This window comes from Cetorhinus maximus, chromosome 10 (genome assembly GCF_964194155.1).
Source record: "Cetorhinus maximus chromosome 10, sCetMax3.hap1.1, whole genome shotgun sequence".
In the NCBI taxonomy this organism is placed as follows: Eukaryota; Metazoa; Chordata; class Chondrichthyes; order Lamniformes; family Cetorhinidae; genus Cetorhinus; species Cetorhinus maximus.
The window spans coordinates 102,740,063-102,762,445 of NC_135888.1; the positions used below are offsets into that span (position 1 = coordinate 102,740,063).

General features: G+C 39.3%; 1 protein-coding gene and 1 long non-coding RNA gene across 2 annotated transcripts in view; one reads left to right on the forward strand and one right to left on the reverse strand.

Annotated features, from left to right (window-relative positions):
- LOC144685278 (uncharacterized) overlaps window positions 1–3,557 on the reverse strand; it is an 82,120-nt gene extending 78,563 nt beyond the window's left edge. The window contains exon 1 of the long non-coding RNA XR_013577691.1: window positions 3,427–3,557. This is a non-coding gene — a long non-coding RNA (uncharacterized LOC144685278). The remainder of the gene's footprint in view (window positions 1–3,426) is intronic.
- A 201-nt stretch (window positions 3,558–3,758) lies between these two features.
- On the forward strand, window positions 3,759–20,474 carry yipf5 (Yip1 domain family, member 5). Its single transcript, XM_078550912.1, has 6 exons — window positions 3,759–3,781; window positions 6,325–6,449; window positions 8,923–9,083; window positions 10,913–11,058; window positions 12,824–13,005; window positions 19,421–20,474. Exons 2-6 carry the CDS (start codon window positions 6,337–6,339, stop codon window positions 19,581–19,583), a joined length of 765 nt encoding a protein of 254 aa, XP_078407038.1. The 5' UTR covers window positions 3,759–3,781; window positions 6,325–6,336; the 3' UTR covers window positions 19,584–20,474.
- The last annotated feature ends 1,909 nt before the right edge of the window (window positions 20,475–22,383 follow it).

The following is a 22,383-nucleotide window of genomic DNA, read 5'->3' on the forward strand; positions in this document are numbered from 1 at the left end:
TGCATGTTTTGCCTACTGCAGAATAAAGCACCTTAGGAACTGAACCAGACATCATTTTTCCTCATGTTAACTTAGTCCACATGAGAGAGATTGAAGAAAGATGTTCATAAAACTTGGACATTCGATACTTTCACTGTTGTACTCTGGGTCCTGTTACCACAGTAGTTGTTGTAGGGCACTGAAGCAGGCAACTACAACAACAACTTGCATTTATATGGCACATTTAACTTTGTGAAACATTGCAAGGTGCTTCAAAGGAGCATTATCAAACAAAATTTGAGACTGAGCCACAAAAGGATATATTAGGATGGGCGACCACAAACTTGGTTAAAATTCATCTTAAAGCAGCAGAAGGTACGGCCGCCAATGGCAGAACAGTTAGGATCCAGCATAGTTCAGTGAGTAAAGAGGTAAATGGGACTTGGTGCAAGTTAGGATACATGCAGCTGACTTCTGGATGAGTTTGAGTTTATGGAGGGTGGAAAATGGGAGGCTGTCCATGAGAGCATTGGAATAGCAAAGTTTAGAGGTAACAAAGGCACAGATCAGGGTTTCAGCAGCTGTTGAGTTGAGGTAGGATTGAAGATATCACGGAAGCAGAAGGTGGCGACTGGTGATGCAGCAAACCTGAGGTTGAAACTCAGCAGATATCAGAGAATCGTTACAGCGCAGGAGGCGGCCATTCAGCCCTTTGTGGCTGCACCTGCATTCTGAATAAGCAATTAACCTAGTGTCATTCCTATGCCTTCTCCCTGTAATACAATATGATGCAATAATTGCGAGCAATCTGATTCCGCTTTAGACATTGACCAGGAAAAGATATGGAGTTAGTGGCTAGGGACTGAAGTTTGTGAGCAAGGACTGAAGAGAATGGCATTGATTTTCTCAATATTACAACTGGGCAGATAAGAATGAAACCAGGCGAGGGCAGTCCACTCAGCTGGCCGGAGGAGGAGAGGCGTTGGAGGTGGATGGTGTGGTCAACAGTGTCAAAGGTTACAGACAGCAAGAAAGACGAGAAGGTCTATAGTTGCAAGATTTTGCCCCATCTTCCTTTTTGTATATTTTTTTGAATACTAGCTGAACGAGGAGCCAGACCGGAGATTTTATTCCTCTTTTAGCTTTGATAGTGTGTCAATTATTTTCTCCCTTTTTGTCTCAACTGTACTAAAGTCATTTTTAAGCTCATCCTCTCGTGGTGTCTATTTCATTAACTTTAGTAAAAAAGAACTGAAGCAAAATAGTTTTTCAATACTTCTGTCATTTCTTTTACATTACCTGGAAGGTTAGTTTGCTCACCCTTTAGTGACCACATCCCTACTTTAATTTTCCTTTTTTTTGTGTCTAGAGAAAATTTTACAATTTCTTTTTATATTCCTTGATCATTTTATTTTGTAATTTTTGTCTTTCAGATTTTTTATTAGTAGAATATATTTCTCTTGCACTCTGATTATCCTTTAAAAGATTTCCCACTGTTTTGTCTTAGTTGCCAACATTTTCTCCCAGTTTACCTTCTTTAATTCCACCCTCATTTCCTCATAATTTGCTCTCTTCCAATTTATTACCTTCGTCCATGTCCTACTCGTGTCACCCCCGGGCCTAATCTTGAACCTTGCTATTTTATGATCACCACTACTGAGATGCCCTTGTACTCTTACTTCTGTTTTGGTGTATTACCCATTCCAAGATACAGGCCTGGATTTTCCAACCCGGCCGTGGGGGATGTGGTGGCTCAGCCAAAAGTCTGAAGGGTCATACGGACTCGAAACGTTAACTTTGTTTTTCTCTCTCCACAGATGCTGTCAGACCTGCTGAGTTTTTCTGTATCTGTTTCAGCCAAAAGTCTATTGACTTTCGGCGGGGCCGGATGATCCTGGCAGCAGGCAGGGCTGGAAAATCCCGCCCACAGTTGTGATTCTTTTCTAGTTAACCTGTTCTAATAAGTTAACCATTTTAATGTCTTTATCATGGTGAATCTGTGTCGGACTCTCTCCCAGGCAACTATACCATTCCTGAGATGCGGTGCCTACAACTGAATACAATACTCCAGATGGGGTTCTAACCAGAGCTCTGGCTGGCTGTAACTTCCGCCTCTTTGTATTTAGCCCCTGTGAGATATGAGGCCAATGTTCCATTAGCTTTTTAAATAATATTTTGTATCTGTCCATTAACTTTGTTATTTCTCTACTTGGACCCCCAAATCTCTCTGATCATTCATTTTCCAGATTACTATTTAGAAACTACTCAATTTTAACTTAGGTTCAAAATGGGTGACCTCAAACTTTCCTACATTTAACTCCATCTGCCATTTTATTCATTTAATCCATCAATGTCCCTTTGCAATTTTCTGCTCCCATCTACATTATTTACTGGGCCACCTAGCTTGGTGTAATGAACAAATATACGGCTCTCTGTTGTTCATCCAGGTAATTTATAAATATACTGAAAAGCCGTGGCTGTAGTATAGATCCCTGGAGACACCACTAGTCACATACTATACATTCTCATTATCTCCACTTTCTTTCTTCTACCTCCCAATCAATTTCCTATCCAAACCAAACAAATCAAGGTTGCTTTCAATTGCATGCACTCTCATTTTAGTTGTGTACCCACGTCTTATGGAAGTCCATGTAAATGACACCCATGGACAGTTCCTCATCTATCATATTAGTTACCTTCTCAAATAAACTAGGTTAATTAGACACAACTTACTTCTTACAAATCCTGAGGGCTCTCTGGGCTACTCATATTTGTCTAAATGCTCTGTTGCTCTGTTCCTAACAGATTCTAGTACTTCACCACAAATTACATCGGCCAAATAGGCCTTTAATTTCATGGTTCAGCTCTCTTATCTTTCTTAAATAGTGGAGTTACAGCAGGTGACAATTTCTGAATCGCAGGAGTTTTCAAAGATCATGAGCAACATATCAACAGCTTTATCACTTTTTAAATCATCTGGGTGGAAATCATCAGATCCTGGAGATTTGCCTATGTGTAATAATATTAGTTTCTCCATCACCATGCTTTATTCATACTGAATTTAATCAGTTCCTCCTCTTGATTTATTTCTGGTTTTCCATGTATCTTTATTATTCCCTCATGCTTTTCTGTGAAGTCTGATAATAAAGAATTTATTTAGTATCATATACAGAAAATGCTGGAAAAACTCAGCAGGTCTGGCAGTATCTTTCGAGTATGTATGTCATCTTCAGAGATGCTGTCGGACCTGCTGAGATTTTCCAGCATTTTCTGTTTTAATTTCATATTTCCAGCATCCACAGTATTTTGCTTTATTTCAGATATTTAGTAGTTACATCATTTCCTGATTGCAAGGTTTTGAGCTGCCCAAAAATGCAATGGTTAACATAGAACTTCATAAAAACAACGAGTTCATCCGCCATAAAGCCAGACATAAAACTTCATCACCACTCCAATACTCCACATGGATGGCATGATTCAACACTCCACATCACTTCCGCCTTGACACCTGCTCAGTCATTGCCATCTCCGACATCACTTCCGCCAAAACACGCGCAACTCCTACGCATGCGCTCACTCTAGACGACGGGTCATGGTTCAGATATCCACACCTGAGCATGCGCTCACTCTACATAGCAGTTGATGGTTCGGATATCCACACCTGCGCATGCGCTCAGACTCTACACGGCGGATCATAGTTCGGCAATCCGAGTTTGCGCATGCGTGGCTCGATCCTAGTCGTTAACCGAGACTTCAAGTTGGTTGTGGCGGAAGTTGCATTCGGCCGTGAATTGTAAACTTGGTAATTCTTCGCTAACATTTTACTGATCAGTGCAGCCATTGCTCGCTAGGTTCGCGAGGAGAGGTCGTGCTGCGCAGGCGTGTGACGGACGGAAGTGATGTGGTGGTGTCGGTGGCAGTGCTCGAGCGGTTTCCTGTGAGCGCTTTGTCCCAGTTTGTAACAAAGTGTCAGTGAGTGGATAAGAGACCAGGTAAGAGCAACATGACATCTCTCCCTCTGTCAGTGCACCCAAACCCTTTAACACTTTACTGACTGCATTCGGTGCTTTCATGCTCTCTGATCGCTTTATACCTAGAACCTGAGGCACCGAGATAGGCCAATCTCGTCCACGTCGATGTCTCACACCGCAACCCGCCCCATCCTCCCACTCTTGTGTCCTGAATTAGTGTTGCATCTGGGGCAGCTCAGCCTCGCAATATTCTCTCCAGCTTTCTCTCTGTAAAGTCTAATCTGACTTGGGAGATGCACTAGGTCGTGGCGTGTTTATGTACTCTGAGGGTCGTTAGTGCAAATACAGCTTTTGATCTGAAGCTATTTCTGTGTGCGTCTATGCACCAAAGTGTTTCGCAGAATCCTGGCTACCAAAAAGACCATGCCAATCGATGCTGGTTCAAAATGTTGCCGTTGACAGTACTGCTGGTTAATACAAGTTTACAGCTACGTGTTACGTTTATGTTTTAAATAATTTGCTCCAGCTGAGATGAGAAGGAATGCAAATTTTTGCTTTGAATATCGCAAATGCTAAATTGTGTCTAACTATAAAGCAGTTTAGCAGAATTTAGTCCTCATTTCTTATTTGACAACAAGGATACCTTTGAGTTTGACATCTATTATAATCGATTATAATTTCTTCCCATATTGCAAATCGGAGTAAGGTGAAATTCCAATTGATAGCTTAATTTCACTTTGCAGACTTCGAACCAAACCTGATGCGTCAGAAACTGTTTACTATGCTGGGCGGGGTAGAGATATTCTGTACTGCAGTTGATCTTCTACCTTCATAATTGCAAGCATTCATAGACTAAAGGGCAGGGGTCTGTAACCCTGTAACAACATCCCTGCATCCTCTATGAGAAGTTGAAGAACAGTCTGGGCTGACTTCACATTCGGTGGGGAAATACCTTGTATTTGCTTCTGCTTCCTGGAACTACATGAGATTAGGACAATATAATCTAATGGATTAGCTGTTAGCTGCATGTGGCTAATTGGGAATCTAGATGTCACATTGCATTTTTGATTACTAAATGTAAAATGAGTAAGACACTGGACATGTGATCTCAATATTCATTTGCATGGTCTATGCATCTGCACTTTAACCTTTTGTTGGTAAAATGGTAAAATGAAAAGAAGGGTGTGATTGGTGTGTGTCCTTTTATTTTCTTGGTTACCACATATTGGTTCGCTACTAAAATGGTGTGTAACACGAGTGAAAATGCTGCACTTTGGCATCATGGAAGCACCAGCAACACTGCATGGAGAGGGAAGAATGTCATTGTTAACTCATCCAATGGGAATAACTGCTTCCAGCCAATGAAGAAAGCAAACCCAAACAGTAATGAGCAGCTCCAACAGGGCACGAATGGTAAAGGGAGAATTGTATCATCCAGTTGAATTCTGGATGAAGAATAGGGATAGGTCTTGTTGTGAGTCCACATTTTCAGCTGCTGCTCTGATGAAGTCAAATTACTGCTTGCAACTGGTGGACAAAAACATGCAAGATGCATTGCTATGTGTGGTGTCTGCTCAACATATGCCAACAATTCTAAACTTTAGTGAATGTGAAAGACTGGAAGCTTTCACACTAAATGGTGGTGGATGTCTATCAAATAAGTATACGCACAAAGTACATTTACCTGTATTGCATGTTAGATGATTACTAAAATTTATGCATGTGGCTAAAATGGATGTGTGGATAGTTGTGATTTTTTTACAAACGCCATTGGATTATGAGCGTTGCTTATGAAGAATTGTGTCCACAGTTCTATCACTCCAAATTTCAGTGGGTTGAAATTTGAAACAACCTGACCATTATGTCAATGTATTTTATCAAAGTTTCGCCAGATATAACACTTTAATCAGACTTTGTTTGTTAGCAGTTGAACCACACACCATGTGGTCCCTTTGACATGTTCCTTCACTCCTGAATTGTGACTAAGTTATTCATTTGTTTTTAACTTGGTTTGCAGTGATTTATTCTTATGCTGGTTTAGTTTCAGGCAATGACAGACTTCTTTTATTTTTCAGTACTCACAGACCATTTGTAAAATGAAATGTGGTGTTATACCACAGATCCTTAATTTCTGTGCATTGAGGATTAAGGTGGCAATGATGTGCTAAACTACCGCTCTTTATTACTTAAATGGATACCCATGTGGATGTCTTTCATGCATTTTACTGCATTTATGATGTTCATGCTCTTTTGGTTTAACCAGTATTGAATTATCAAAAATATTCTGTTCAATGTCTGGGTAACATCTATCAAGAAGATTCTCAATTGCTTTATTATGAAGTGTTAAATAAATACCTGTTTCTTTTTCTTGTAGGCAATTATTGCAATGGCTGAGTTTAATAATTTCAACACCGATTTCTTTCAATCAAGTTATAGCATTGATGAGCAAGGACAAGCTCCATATGACTACAATGCTGCAGGGGATCCTTACCAAAACAGGTCAGTGGTTGGAATCAGCACTCAACTGTGACAGGCTCACCAGAAGGCTTTAGTGTTTTTCATCCATTTGCTGCTTATATTGACCAGCATGATCAGTACAAGTTACTGTGACTGGGTTACCACAGGAAAATCCTCACCAAAGCTCACTGTTGGAAACGAGACTGTGGTGCCATTTCTGTTCCTGCTGACACAAGCAGGATATATCATTGAAGGGGGAGAATTTGAATGTTTTGTAATATTTACAATATATAATATCAATTAATATATTACAATATCCCACAACACTCAAGAAACTTGACACCGTCCAGGACAAAGCAGCCTGCTTGATTGGGACCACATCCACAAACATTCACTCTCTCCACCACCGATGCACAGTAGCAGCAGTGTGTACCATCTACAAAATGCATTACAGGAATTCACCAAGGCTCCTTCAACAGCATCTTCCAAACCCACGACCACTACCATCTAGAAGGACAATGGCAGCAGATAGATGGGAACACCACCACCTGAATGTTCCCCTCCAAGTCACTCACCATCCTGACTTGGAAATATATTGTCGTTCCTTCACTGTCGCTGGGTCAAAATCCTGGAATTCCCTAACAGCACTGTGGGTGTACCTACACCACATGGACTGCATCGGTTCAAGAAGGCAGCTCACCACCACCTTCTCAAGGGCAACTAGGGATGGGCAATAGATGCTGGCCCAGCCAGTGAAGCCCACATCCCGTGGAAGAATAAAAAAAAATTTCAATTGCGTTTGATGGGCTACCTTATAGCTCAAATAACTTTAATTTTCTAATTTACAAATTAATTTCTTCATATTCTCTTCTAGGCATGATGGGCTGAATGGCCTCTTGTGCTCTGCCACTACATGATTCATCAACCATTTGAGGGGATTATTCCCTAATTACATCACAAGACCTTTCAGTTCTTAGCAATGAAAATAAAATATTATTATTTCTTCATTGATATTTTCTAATTTTATGGCCATAGCATTAAACTAGATGAAATACCCGCAGCACTTGGTCTGATCTTTTCTTTGTCTTTTGATGCCATGATCTCAGTTTCCTGTGTGAGTGAAAACGATTAATCTTTGAAATCAGGCTTTCTCACTTCTATAAAGTCAAAGATTCAAAAGAATTGAAGGAAAAAGTAACCATAGTGAAGAAATGAGAGAAATATGATACTGAAAATAGAATCATAGAATAATACAGTACAGGAAGCCATTTGGCCCATCATGCCCACTCTTTCGAAGAGCCATCTAATTATTCCTACTTCCTAGCTCTTTCCCCTTTTATCCAGCTCACTTATTTTTAAATAAAAAAAAATTCTCAAGTCACCTTTAGTTCTTTGCTAATCGCCTTAAATTTGTGTCCTCTGGTTACTGATCCTTCTGCATGAGAAACCATGTCTCCTTATTAAGTCTATCAAAATCATTGATGTTTTTGTACACCTCTATCAAATCATATTTTAACCTTCTGCAAGAAAGACCCAAACCTCCCTGTCGCTTGCCATTTTAACACTCCACCCTGCTCTCTTGCCCACATGTCTGTCCTTGGCTTGCTGCATTGTTCCAGTGAAGCCCAACGCAAACTGGAGGAACAGCACCTCATCTTCCGACTAGGCACTTTACAGCCTTCCGGGCTGAATATTGAATTCAACAACTTTAGATCTTAAACTCCTCCCCCCATCCCCACCCCCTTTCCGTTTCTTCCCCCTCCCTTTTGTTTTTTTCAATAATTTATATAGATTTTTCTTTTCCCACCTATTTCCATTATTTTAAAATCTACAACTAATACCTTGTCAGTCTTTCCACCCCACCCTCACTCGAGCTGTACCTTGAGTGTCCTGCCATCCATTCTTAATTAGCACATTTTCTTAGATAATATCACCACCTTCAACACCTCGTTGATCCTTTTGTCTGTGACATCTTTTGATTATCTGCTCCTATCACTGCTTGCTTGTCCCTACAACCACCGCCCCCCCTCAACTTCTCTCCCCCCACCCCCCCGCACCTTAAACCAGTTTATATTTCACCCCTCTCCTAACTATACTCAGTTCTGTTGAAGGGTCGTGAGGACTCGAAACGTCGACTCTTTTCTTCGCCACCGTTGCTGCCAGACCTGCTGAGTTTTTCCAGGTAATTCTGTTTTTGTTTTGGATTTCCAGCATCCGCAGTAGTTTTTTGTTTTTATCATATTTTAACCTTCTCTGCTCTCTGGAAACAATCCCATCTTCTGTTTTTCCATAAAAATTAAGGCCCATTATGTCCAATTCAGCACCTTCAAAGAACAGGATCTCTGAGCATGAGGAGGATATAAGTTAAAAGCCACACTGAATCTGGACTACCTTTTAAGGAATGGATTTTTTTTATTTGGCAGATAAAATGTAATGAAATCCTAATTGGTACAGTGACCAGAAAGTGTGACAGGGAGGATGTCTAATGTTTTTTTTTTACCTTTTTTGCGTACAGGCAGTATGACAGTCACACTCAGCAGGCTGGATATTTTTATCCAGCAGGGTCACAACAGCCATATACAGGGCAGATCTATCAACCTACACCAACCTTCACTCCTAGCTCTCCACAGTCAGTATATGGTAACAGTTTTGAGGATGAAGCACCCTTATTAGAAGGTAAAATTGCAGCTTTGCCTTTTGCGTGTGTGAGGAATGTGCAAAAAGATGTAGAACTGGTAGAAAAGTGCATTGTGTGACCTGTGTTTTTTATTGTTACATTCACCAATCCAAATGGGATGTGGCTAGATTCCAATGGCGTAAATCTTCACTTTATCATGCAGGAATAATGTTTGCTAAAAAATTTTAAATTTGTATGCACTGTGCCTGACGGTTTGCTTAGCAGTGATCTGTCTATCCCAGCTAAAGAATAGTATGTTTGTAGTGCTTGAGTTGCTTATTTAATTTTGATGTTACCTCTGTTTCCAACTTAATGCAACCTTAACTCTGGGAGTAATGAACAGGAAATTGCAGCAGGAGTACAGTTTTGGTCCCCTTATCTAAGGAGGGATATACTTGCCACAGAGGGAGTGCAACAAAGTTTCGCGAGATTAATTGCTGGGATGGCAGGATTGTCTTATGAGGAGAGCTGAAGGAGACTGGGTCAGTATTCCCTAGAGTTTCGAAGAATGAGGGGTGACCTTATTGAAACTTACAAAATTCTCACAGGGTAGATGTAAGTAAGATGTTTCCCCTGTCTGTTGAGCCTAAAAGCAGCGGACATAATCTCAGGATAAGGGTAGGCTATTTAAGACTGAAGGGAGGAGGAATTTCTTTACTCAAAGGGTGGTGAATCTTTGGAATTCTCTACCCCAGAGGGCTGTGGAAGCTCAATCATTGAAGATGTTCAAAGCAGAAATCGACAGATTTCTGGAAAATAATGGCATCAAGGGATATGGACAGAGTGCGGGGAAGTGCCATTGAGGTGGATGATCTGCCGTGATCTAATTGAATGGCGGAGCAGGCTCAATGGGCTGAATGGCCTACTCCTGTTCCTGTGTGTAAAGTTCTATGCTGATGTACAAAGTATTTCGCCTGAAAGTTTTATTTTTTAAAACAATAAACAAAATGTAAATGCTTCCTGAAAATTATGCAGATCTCTTCACCCCTCACCCTTGATTGGTGTAGATGTACAGTCATGTAGCTGAGGAACTGACTAATTTCCAAACCTTTGCTGTAAACTGACAGCTAATAACTGTGAAGTAGGGAACAAGAAATGCACTTGTTAATCTTTCTGACCTTGTGTTGATGTGCTTGGTCCTGATGTAGCATATCTATCTAATAGCATGGTTCAGACTGCAGTTTGATGAGATCAGCTATAGAACCCAACTGTGGCCCCAAGTGAAATTAGTTGTTCGAACACCATCAAATCTGTGACCTTCCAGCCGTCATGGGTTAGTGATATACCAGGTAGTACCATTGCCAGTAGGGATTAGGCCTCTTCACTTCTCTCTGCGCATCACTGGAAATATTCCTATACATTTAAAATGTTAACTTTTTAATGCAATATGTAGGAAAGTGAAATTTGTGTTGAGTGGTTACCTCACAAACATAATGAACATGCAATAGTATGGAGTAGTATGTTATTTCTGTTTAAAAGTTCCTTCATATTTCAGTGTTTTTTCCAAGTACAGTAACGTTATAACTTTGAAACAAAAATAGCTGGAAAAGCTCAGCAGGTCTGACAGCATCTGCAGAAAGGAACACAGTTAACGTTTCGACTCGAAACGTTAACTGTATTTTTCTCCGCAGATGCTGTCAGACCTGCTGAATTTTTCCAGCTGTTTTTGTTTTTGTTTCAGATTTCCAGCATCTGCAGTATTTTGCTTTTATTTACGTTATAACTTTAGTGGGAAGTACGTTTATCAGTCAGTTGTTGCATGGTTTTATTTTCATGTTTTAATCTCCTATTTGACTTTGATTTTCTTTTAAATTCTCTAATTCTGTAGAACTGGGAATTAACTTTGACCACATCTGGCAGAAAACACTGACTGTCCTCCATCCACTGAAAGCAGCAGATGGAAGCATTATGAATGAAACTGACCTGGCTGGGCCCATGGTTTTCTGTTTGGCATTCGGAGCCACGTTATTGCTGGTATGTAATGTTTGGTATTTTGGTGATGTGCTAATCATGCATTTCACATTGCCATGCTTTGGGCTGGAGTTTTATATTGCGAGCGTGCTGCTTGTCCGACACCCAGTATTGAATGAGCAGAAATTTCCTTCTGTTACATATTAGGAAAACTGAAGGCATTGTCTTTGTTCCTTGCCACCAACACCAACCCTTAAATAAAAACTGAAAACGTGGGAAATACTTAACAGGTCAGGCAACATCCCTGGAGAGAGAAAAAGAGTTAAAGTTTCAGGTCGATGATGTTTCATCAGAACTCATTGACCTGAAACATTAGCTCTGCTTCTCTTTCCACAGATGCTGCCTGACTTGCTGAGTATTTCCAACACTTTTTTTTTCTTTTATTTCAAGTTTCCAGTATTCACAGCATTTTATTTTGGACTATACCCCTTTCTCTGGCCACTGTCTGAGGCTGAACCAGAATGTTCGCAACCCTAGTGTCTTATTTGATCTGAGCTAAATTCTGAACTCCTATCCACTCCATTATCATGACGGCCAACTTCAATCCCCATAACAGTGCCTCTGCCAATCTGTTGCTGAAACTCACACCTGTGCTGTTGTTACCCCTAGATTTAGTTAGTCCAATATTTTCCTGACTGGGCCTCCAACCTGCACCCTCCATAAACTGAGTTAATTGAAAACTCTGCTGCCTGTATCCTAACTTGAACCTTATTTTGTTTTGAACTTCCTTTGCCTTTTTTTTTTAAAGGAAGCTGTTGGTGTTACCTGACCGAAATTGCCTGGTGATCCAAAACTACTTTGTTTAACGTCCTTTTAAGTTTGTAGAAGGTAACCAAGATTCGTGCTTTTGATTGCCACCTAGTGACTCTTACCGAAAGAATGCCTCTGAACATCAGCTATGCTAACTCTGTGGTTGAATTCATCTCTCCTCCTTCACCAGCACTTGCTTAACAATGAACACTATCCGCTTTTGCAAAGTACCAGAGGTCTACCTATTGCAGAAGTACTTCCTAACACCAGGAATCGTTTTTTCTGAAGTGAAGGTGGTGCAGAGATACGTAAATTGAATAGGTTATTGTTGAGCTTTTGTACATGCCAAGGTGACTGATTGCAGTTCTGGGAACAAGAACTTTTTTTGCACGAATGTTCGACATTGAGTTCAAGGTCGGATATAGCGTGGGTTTAGTGCAGCGAAAGTTTGTAAGCTGCCCCAAGCATACATCTGAACTGCAAAGACAAATTTACAACACCGTTTTTATTCTTTGTAATTAAATTGCTTAACAAACCTCAGGAAAATCTTCAAGATAAAGAAGAAAAGACTTCTCAGAGTCACATAATGGCCAGAGTCTATACATTGTGTAGGAAATGTTGACGTTGCAATTAAATGTGACCAAAAAATTGTGACAAGGGAGTAAAGCTAGTGACAGGAAGTGCATGCACTTCATAATGTTATGATAAATAATATGGATTTTCTGCTCTTTATAGTTAATATGTAATGGGAATTTTCACAGCACAGAGGAGACATCCCAGCATAAACACTGAATCTGAGATCTGAGGAAAGCATTGAATCAAGTGTGAACTTCTAATACTAATTTTTCAAAGCTGTGAGCCTGTTGTTTTGATTGTAGTATTTTACAATAGGTCATCTTACAAATATGATTGTCTTTAAGGCAGTACTAAAACTATGTAGAAACTAGTAAAATGTACTTTGTGATTATGTAAGATATTTCTATATCAGAGTAAACATTGCCTTTTTACTCCCTTCTAGGTTGGTAAAATCCAGTTTGGCTATGTGTATGGTATCAGTGCTATTGGGTGCCTCGGTATGTACTGTCTGTTGAACTTGATGAGTATGACTGGAGTGTCCTTTGGCTGTGTGGCCAGCGTCCTTGGATACTGCCTGCTTCCAATGATTATCCTGTCAAGTTTTGCTGTAATTTTCTCCTTGCAGTAAGTATCCAACACATAGTAGCATAGACTTATGGATAAAACTTCCCAGAGGCAATATTTCATTTGTAAATGTAAAAACAAGTAAATAGTTTGTCTTATATGATTTTGTGAGATGTATTCTTATGTGAACCCCATCATTTTGTTATATTTATGTAGATATTGGCATAGATATTTTGAATATACATATGTTTTCCTGTATGTGTAGACAGTTCTGTTCCAGAATCGAGTAGGCATACAGATCTCTTTAAATTTAAAGAATGTATATTGTCTTGATACTAAAGTCTGTTCAGTAGTGAACTACTTTAGTGTGCATACTAATATGAACAAAATACAGATTTAATGTTTCAATTAATTTAACCTGCGAGACCAGTCTGAGCTCCTGTATACACTGTGGGAGAACTGACTGAATTAATTAATGTTTTTGTATTTGTATTGGCATTTACATTGCTGTGTGCCACTTTCTTCAGCAACTGTGTGGTTATGTGCTTGTATTCTGGAAGTGTGAGGATGAATGTGGAAAAGCTTGAATATGTCTACAATGGGCCAAGTTTAGCTTGATACTGACATCTGTAGCAAAGGTCCATGGTCAAACTTGTTAAACTTCTAACAGCCATTTGGTGAATGAGGAGATCAGAAATCAATCTTTATTCAGATTAGATTTGTTCATGAAGTGAAGCATTTACAAGTGCATAGCTCCTAATCCTACTCACTGCCCCAGTGTCAGTAAGTGTCTATATGTGTTCAAATAATGAATACCCTCTGCCCGTTTATCCCTACCCTTAATTTATAAAAAAGTAATAGGTTCCCTTTTCTTTAAACAAAACTTAACAGTTAATGCTCACAACAGTATTTAAAGGCAATTTGAAGAAAGAAAATCATGATTTTCAATATTCCATATTACATTACAAGACACCCATCTCCCTGACTCTCCTTTTCATGAAACAATCATAATTGATGGCTTGCATCAACTCATTTAATCTTGGAGATTTCCTTTCCCTCAACATTTGTTTCACGTTAGCAAGGTAAAGTTTTCCATTTTTTTCAATGTTTCATTTGCCCTTAAAACACCTTGACTTTAGGGTTCTTCAATGTAGTACTTTGTTCCAATACCAGACTAGCATCTGGTCTTGTCTGAGTGCACAACCAATTCAACTTAACAATCAAGCTTTGCATGAACCGCCCATACCAGTGCAGTTGTCAACTTGTAGCTTGGTTGATCTATTATTTCGTGTTGCATTTCATCTATCACCATGTGATTCCTTTCAGAGTCCATTGCTGAAAGGACTTTCAGCTGCAGTATTCATGACCACAATGTTCATGATTTCAAACATCAGTGGACATTAGCAAATTCACCTCTGTTATCAATCAGAAACTTAGCTGGTGCCCCAAGTCTGGTCCCTATCCATTTCTTCATGACTTTATCTACAATCGCACTTTTGTCCTTTCCATGTATTACTGTAGAAATACTAAATCTGGTTGCTATAAAAGTATAAAATGAAAATATTTCTGTCTTTGTCCCATACCTTTAGATGCATGGCAATTACTTCGTTAAAGCCATGTGCTAAGGGAAGGCTTACAATAGGATGTGGTGGTGTTCTCTGATACTTTTTACATAATTCACATTTTGCACTAATTTCTTTGAGCCTTGTATACTCCTTATCAACCACAGCTGCATCCTTTAGCAGGATTTTTAATTTTTGACAAGGGTGAGCAAATTGTGCAGCTTTAAGACAATTTGCTTTATTTCTCTCTGATTCTTATTACCTGATGCCATTAATACTTCTTTAACATTCTGATTAGTAGCATCAGGTTTAGTTAAGGGGATACACTAATACCTCGATTGGGTAAATTGCGGACGCACTGACTTTCCAAAAACAATTGCTTTATCATGCTCCGTGTCCATTTTCATTTGTGCCTTTTTCATGGAAGGATTACTTAACAGTACTATCTGTACTAACAGACTACACCTGTACTAATAAAGTGGCTTACTCCAGTTATTTTGCATGGAATTGCCACTCTTTTTAGTGACCTCAATGTGTTGTTACCGCTGGACCCGAAACAAGTAGAACTTTCATACTCCCTGACCTTGCATCGATCCACACTACTGAGTGAATCTGGATAACATTTTAGCCAATCTGTTCCATACACTGTTGATATGCAATCACTATCTAACACCTCACAGTTAAATGAATCTGTGACTAATACATTTATCACCAGACCAATGCTTCTTGTGACTGGTACAATTCTTTCAAGAGTGATCATCATCATCTTCAGAATTCTCTGTGTCATGCATCACTTCAAGAAACCTGCTTTTCTGCTTTGGGCAGTTCATTTGTGTAATGATATTTTGAGTCACACCTGAGCACCATGGGCTTTCCTGGGGTTAATTTGCCTACAATTGCTGCTCCGGATCTGTCATCTGCCAAAAGTGCTTTCACTCTCATTCCTTCTGTCTGTAATTCTTCCTTTGTACTGGCAACTGTGTCCAGTATCTGGAAGATCTTTTGCCACAATCATTGAGTCCTTCATCTTTTGTGATACCACAGAATGTCCCATTTGTGCCATCAAGTCTGCTGGAAATGACTGCTTCCATAGGAATTTTTTCAAGGCAGCAGATATATGCTCCAAGGTGGATATAATGTGGGAAAATGTGAACTTGTCCACTTTGGCAGGAAGAATGGAAAAGCAGTATAACTGTTTAAATGGAGGGATTGCAGTATTCAGTGGTACAGAGACAATCTGTATTCCTTGGTACATGAGTTACAAAGAGTATGCAGGTACAGCAAGTGATTAGAAAGGCAAATGGAATGTTGGTGTTTATTGCAAGGGGAATGGCTTATAAAAGGGACATTTTACTGCAGCTGTACAGGACATTGATGAAAACATATATGGAATACTATGTATAGTTTTGGTCTCCTTATTTGAAAAAGGATATAATTGCATTAGAAGCCGATCAGAGAAGATTTACTCGACTTATTCCTGAGATGAAGGGCTTATCCTATGAAGGAAGGTTGAAGAGGTTGGGCCTATACCCATTGGAGTTTAGAAGAATGAAATGTGATCTTTTATCCTGAGGGGATGTGACAGGGTGGATACCGGAAGGATGTTTCCACTTGTGGAGGAGACTAGAATAGGGGACACAATTTAGGAATAAGAGGTCTCCCTTCTAAGACTGAAATAGGAGAATTTTTTTCTGAGGGTTGCTAGTAAGTGGAATTCTCTTCCCCAGAGAACGGTGGAGGCTGGGTCATTGAATTTATTCAAGACAGAGTTAGACATGTTTTTCATAGACAAGGGATTCAAGGATTATGAGGGGGAGGACAGAAAGTGGAGTTGAGACCACAACCAGATCAACCAGATGAATGGTGAAGCAAGCTTGAATGGTCAGCTCCTGCTTCTAAGCCCTAAGTCCCATCTTCCTATATCCTATGTTCCTAAAAAAAATATTTTTCATAGAATTAAACCCCAATTAAGACCAGGAGATTGCCCTTAGCACAATCCAGCAACTTAAATGTGAGCACTGAACGAGAAATCTACAAACTAGAAATTTCTACAATCTTTTGTACATTCTGGTAAAGTCCATGACATGTTCCCCCATGGAATGACCATCTGTCTTTCGAAGCCTTTCAAAGTCTGTCCAGAGCTCATGGGCATCTAATATCTTTGATGGGAATGTAACCTGTGACCACAAAGCCATTTCATCCTTCCCCTGGTCATAAGATTCAGACCTGTGAACATCAGTGGGTTATCATACCTTGACAGTTTACACTTGCTTTCAGCCAGTCTTCACAAAAGCTACTCAGATTGTTATCTTCTGTCTTAAAAATATATTTTTTTGTTTCTAACCTTCACCTTTAGGCAACCATTCTCTGCTACCATATTAAACTTATGACAGTCAGTTGGTGAAGGAGAAGATCAGAAGTCAATCTTTACACAGTTTGGGTGTATTCACAAAGTGAAAATTACAAGTGTATAACTCCTAAACCTACTCACTACCCCAAAATCAATAAGTGTCTCTCTATATGTGCTCAACTGATGAATGCCCTCCACCTGTTTATCCTAACCCTTAATTTATACAGTTAACAAGGCTGACTGCTCTTGTTTGGTGGGCTTGTAGGAACTTACAAGCAGAGATAAAAGATGTGGAGCAATAAATGAGAAAATGAAAACTCTGGAATAGAGCCAAATGCTGTGGTTTTTCTGCTTATAGTGCAGATCTACCATTGAAACAATTGCAGAATTTAAAGTCAAATTCACATTATAAACACGGGTATTTAGCACGGGCTGAAAGCTATAACTATTTTCTGGGTACGTGGCTTCCACTTGTACCGTCAAAAGCAATGCCATATGTTTCTGTGCACTAAAGGACAAAAGCTGAATATGCTGGCTTTGACTGTTTTCTCAACAAAATGGGTCAGGATTATGGGATTAGATCTAACTGCGTAAACACCAAGAACAGGCTTCTGGATGATGGAAACATGGAATTCAAGTTCTGTGTTGTTGATGCACAGAGCAAGTGTTACTAGCACAACGGTACAGCAAAGTAAAAGAAGCTTGAAACCAAATCAATAAATGAAAAGTTAAAGACTAATGCAACTTTTTAAAAACATGTCACTCCTATTTAACTATAGTGCATTGCAAAGTAGCGCATTTGTGCAAAATATTGGTATAAAATTAACTTTACGACATCAAAAATTAATCCTGCATCAACTCTATTTCATCCTGGATTTCACCACAGTGTTATTTTATTTTGAAAATTATACTTCTACAATGTGTTTGTGGAAGGGAAAATTCTAAACTTCTTCATGCTCAAAAGGAAGAGAAACTTAGGAACACTTGCCTTCTTTCTCTCTGTCCCCCTCATTTAAGACAGGTGAAGAGAAAGACTAAAATGTTGAGTGTGGGAGGAGCAATAGGGAATAAAATCTGCATGAGTTGCACTTTTATGTGTTGGATATGTGGAAACCCATCACAACACTTAAGAGGACAGAAGTATTTCGAGCATTTTCAATTTTATTGCATCTAGAGTCTGATTCAAGGTAAATAGAAATCTGCACACACCTGTAGGATTTCTGATCGCCTTTTTTGAACAGCGTGTACCCTCTCTGTAGTGACACCTTACTGAAACTGAAATGCAGAGTGCTAATGGGTTGATTGGCAGAGCCAAAGCTCAGGACCACCAAGTGTGCACAAGTACTGCTGGAATTTAACCAGCTAAATCCAGACAAGCTCACCGGATCTGCTTATCCCAATAGGACCACTCTGCCAATTAAAGGTTATACTTGCAGGATTACTTACAGCAAGTGAGAAGAGTCCTCACCTCAGCGATAGATTTATCCCTTCAGGTTCCATCTGTGACAAGTCTGCTTGGCTCAGTCATATGCAGTGTTCTGGTGTATCAGGGACCTGCTTGACTCAAATATTTAATGACTAGTTGTGCCCCAGGGGGTTTATCTGGATTTTAGCTTCCATCATCAGGCACTGGGTCTTTTAATGTCTTTGAACAAAGATGAGACACCCAACAATAGGTTATGATTTACCTCCAGCAAAGACAGTTTTAATATATTTGGAAATGTCTATGACAAAACGAAAACCTGTTTTGTAAACTGCTAGACTTCTGCTATTCCTGGTGTAAATGTAACAATATGATGAGCATAATAAATGCTTTATCTGAAAAATTGTCAACACCTCTTAACTGTTACACAGACTGGTTCTGCTACAAAACAAACTTGCTGATTAAGGCGGCTTGATTTCCACGAGTAAGGAACATTTTAGTGTAAGTGTTGAACAATTTAAGACAGGAAGCTATGTACATGCAAGGTATGATTTAAATTAAATATTTAATTGCTTCTTGGAGCTGCTTGACAAGCTACTGTCTTAATTAGCTAATCATAAGCTGCAGTTGCTAATGTGATTGTGCATCTGTTTTACAGTGAAAATATGTGCGCAAGGCAGGTGGTAAATGTATATCAGCACTTCTCTCGTTAAGATTTTACGATCATTATTTCACTACTGTAGAAAATCTGAATGTTTGTCTCAATTCTGAATACTACGGAGGAGTTGTATTAAACCTATGTTTTTACACAGCTGTTCTAGTTTTCAATCAAGTTCCTATCATGGAGCTCACAGGGAAAAATTGTGCACTTCTCTACACTATGCTTGCACTGCCATCTGCTGGGAATGGCCAAGGCTACATGACCTGCCCGATTGAACATGGATTTGAATTCTTCCATATGTTTGATTTTATTATAGGAAATCTTACACTTTAAATTTGTTCTTCTAAATTTTATAACAAGAAAATTAGATGCAAATGACCGTTTCCTTAAATATGCCAAATGTTTAAGTAATTCAGGCATTTATTTTAAAATATTTCACATAGAATGCCTAATGTTGTTATGTGATCTTTTTCCACCAGAGGAATGCTGGGCGTAATTATTGCTGCTATGATTATTGGCTGGTGCAGTTTGTCGGCGTCTAAAATCTTCATCTCTGCCTTGGCAATGGAGGGACAGCAATTACTGGTGGCATATCCTTGTGCGTTGTTATATGGAGTTTTTGCTCTTATCTCGGTTTTCTAATTGTCTTTGTGAACGGACTATGGCTCCATGTTCTGAACTCGAGACTGAAACGGATGCAAGCCTCCTGTCATTCAAGTGGTTTAAAAATGTTATAGCTTCCTGTCAACAAAATAGTTGAAGCTCTTCTAATTCCATGTTTCTGGGCAGCAATTGGACAAACACCTTGTGTTCTTAAATTCCCACTTTAAATGCTGCAGAAAAATACCCATTTCAATGGTTGAACATGTCATGAGTACAGATTGGAAATCAAAATATTTTGTCTTTGCTTTTGACAACAGGTTTCACTACTGGGGATTATAACAATTTATTAAGCAGTTTCGCCTCTACCTTGTCATGTAGTTTCACCATAATGCGGGCATGAAATTTCCACTGGTTCAGACAAAATGTTTATTTTTATTGTGAGCTGGGTTGTTGGGGCCACTGGAAAGTATTTCTTCAAGAACCATTTAAATAGCGAAATATACTGTACTCTGTGGCATTTATATCTGTAACAAGAACTGAGTGCAGAACCGAAAAGCTAAACTCAATATTTAAATCAAATTTCTATATCCATCTGGTAGATGGACCAAAATAAATTTTTCTCTGGAGTAGGAGAAATTGAATACTGGGGAGGGGAGGAGTTACAAAACGTGTTGTACACATATACATTGTCAAAGAAAATTTCCAGTGCTGCAGAGATCAACTTCATGTCTTGCTTTACAGCATAGTTACAGTTTGCAAATTAGCCATCGTTTGACCACCATGTTTGTCTGGAAAAAATAACAATCTCATTCCAGCTCCAATGTGTAAATTTCAGATTTTTAAAATGTTGCCTGTTTTTTTTTGTTCTCCTGTTTAAGCGTCTTGCCCTATCCAGTACATTTGTAATAAATTGGTTAATTTCTTGTTCAACATATGGGTAGTACTGTTATTTTGCCACTAACTTGGTGGAACCCTGTCCTGAACTAAACAGAATAAAATTTCCTTTACCGCAAATACTAACGCTATCCTATCATAGCACTGGGAATTAAAGCAGTATTCCTAAAAATCTTAAATCGTGGTTCAATATCCAGCATCTGAACTTATCTAGACTCTTCACAAAGGTGTCTGGATTCATATTGTTGAGGCTGGAGTTTCTGCTAGGGACAAAGCTTTGCTCTAATGAAAGTTTAAAAATGAGGTTCATTTATTATTTCGTATATACTGTTTGATTAGAGCCTATTTACTACCAATAATTGCTATAATTAGAGACTCATTGAAAGTTTAAAATTTCCACTATTTTTAACAGATCACCAAAGCATGATTTCTAATTTATTGCACAGAATTAGAATAGAAACCCCATTTATGATCAAGACTCCATCATTCAGATCTGATGAGCCTAATGAAACATAGCTAATGATTATTAAACAAGTATATATTGAGAGCGAGAAGGCAATTTGCCCATCAAGATTTTAACATCAACCTACAAATCCATGATGAAGTCCTTGCATACCCCTTCCAATTCATTGTTGGCTCAGTAGTCTAGTGTATAACCATCTGATTCAGGCTCAATATCTGTAATTCAGCACAAAACCAAAACAGTGATATCATCACTCGGTGCTATCCGTTTCAATTCCCAACAGGAGCCACTGGATAGTAATCATAAGTAGAATTCTGTTTTTTTTTAATCTAATGACTTGAGATCAGTTATCATGACTATGATTGTAACAGAGCAGAGTCCTTGGCCCTTTCAGGTCTGTACACCAAATTTTGGGTGTCACATGATGTCCTCCACAGTAGAATTTTCCTGAACACTCTAGGAACTCTTGCCCCCTCTGCCCTTTACACTACTACAATCCCAGTCTATATTTGGATAAGTAAAGATCCTCATTATAACTGCTCTATAATTCTTGCATCTCTGTAAGAAAATAGGCAAGTTTGTTCCTCGTCTTTCCCGCTAGTTGGTGGCCTACAGAAGTAATGTAATTGCATATTTCTTGTTCCTTGGCTCTAGCCAAATAGGGATCCTTCACCCCCCCACCCCCACCCCCCCGGGATATCCTTGCTCCAGCACTGCATGATCTCCTTAATTAATGCTGCCATCCCTCCTTTCCTTACTTTCCTATCTGTCCTGAACATTTTGTATCCAGGAATATTTAATATCCAGTGCTGCCCTTTTTTGAGCCAAGTCTCTGTTATCGCAACAACATAACATTTCCACATGACGAAATGTGTCCAAAACTCACCAATCTTATGTACCGCACTCTGCGCATTCACATACATGCACTGTAACCCTAATTTAGACTCTATTACTTGCCTTCTTATGCTGAACCTGCTTAATATCTTACTATTTCCTACTCTAGTACTATCTATTTCTCCAAATATTCTTTGCACCTATTACCTCCTGGTTCCCAAGCCCCTGCCAAGTTACTGTAAACCCCAGTAGCACGAGCAAAGTGCCCTACAAAGAAATTAGTTCTGGCTGTTTGGGTGCAATTGGTCCAGCCTGCACTGATGCCAATGTCCTAAAAATCCAAAGTCATTCCTCCTGCACCATTTCTGCAGCCATGCATTCATCTGCTCTATTCTATTTTTATACTCACTAGTATGTGGTAATGGGAGTAATCTGAAGATTAGTACTTTTAAGGTCCTGCTTGTTAGTTACCTACATAGCTCCCTAAATTCTGACTGCAGAACCACATCCCTCTTTCCCTATGACATTGGACCACAACTGCTGGCTGTTCAGTAGGTGCTCTGCAGCCACTCAGTGACATCCTTGACTCTGGCACCAGGGAGGCAACATACCATCCTGGATTCACATCTGCGGCCGCACAAACGTCTG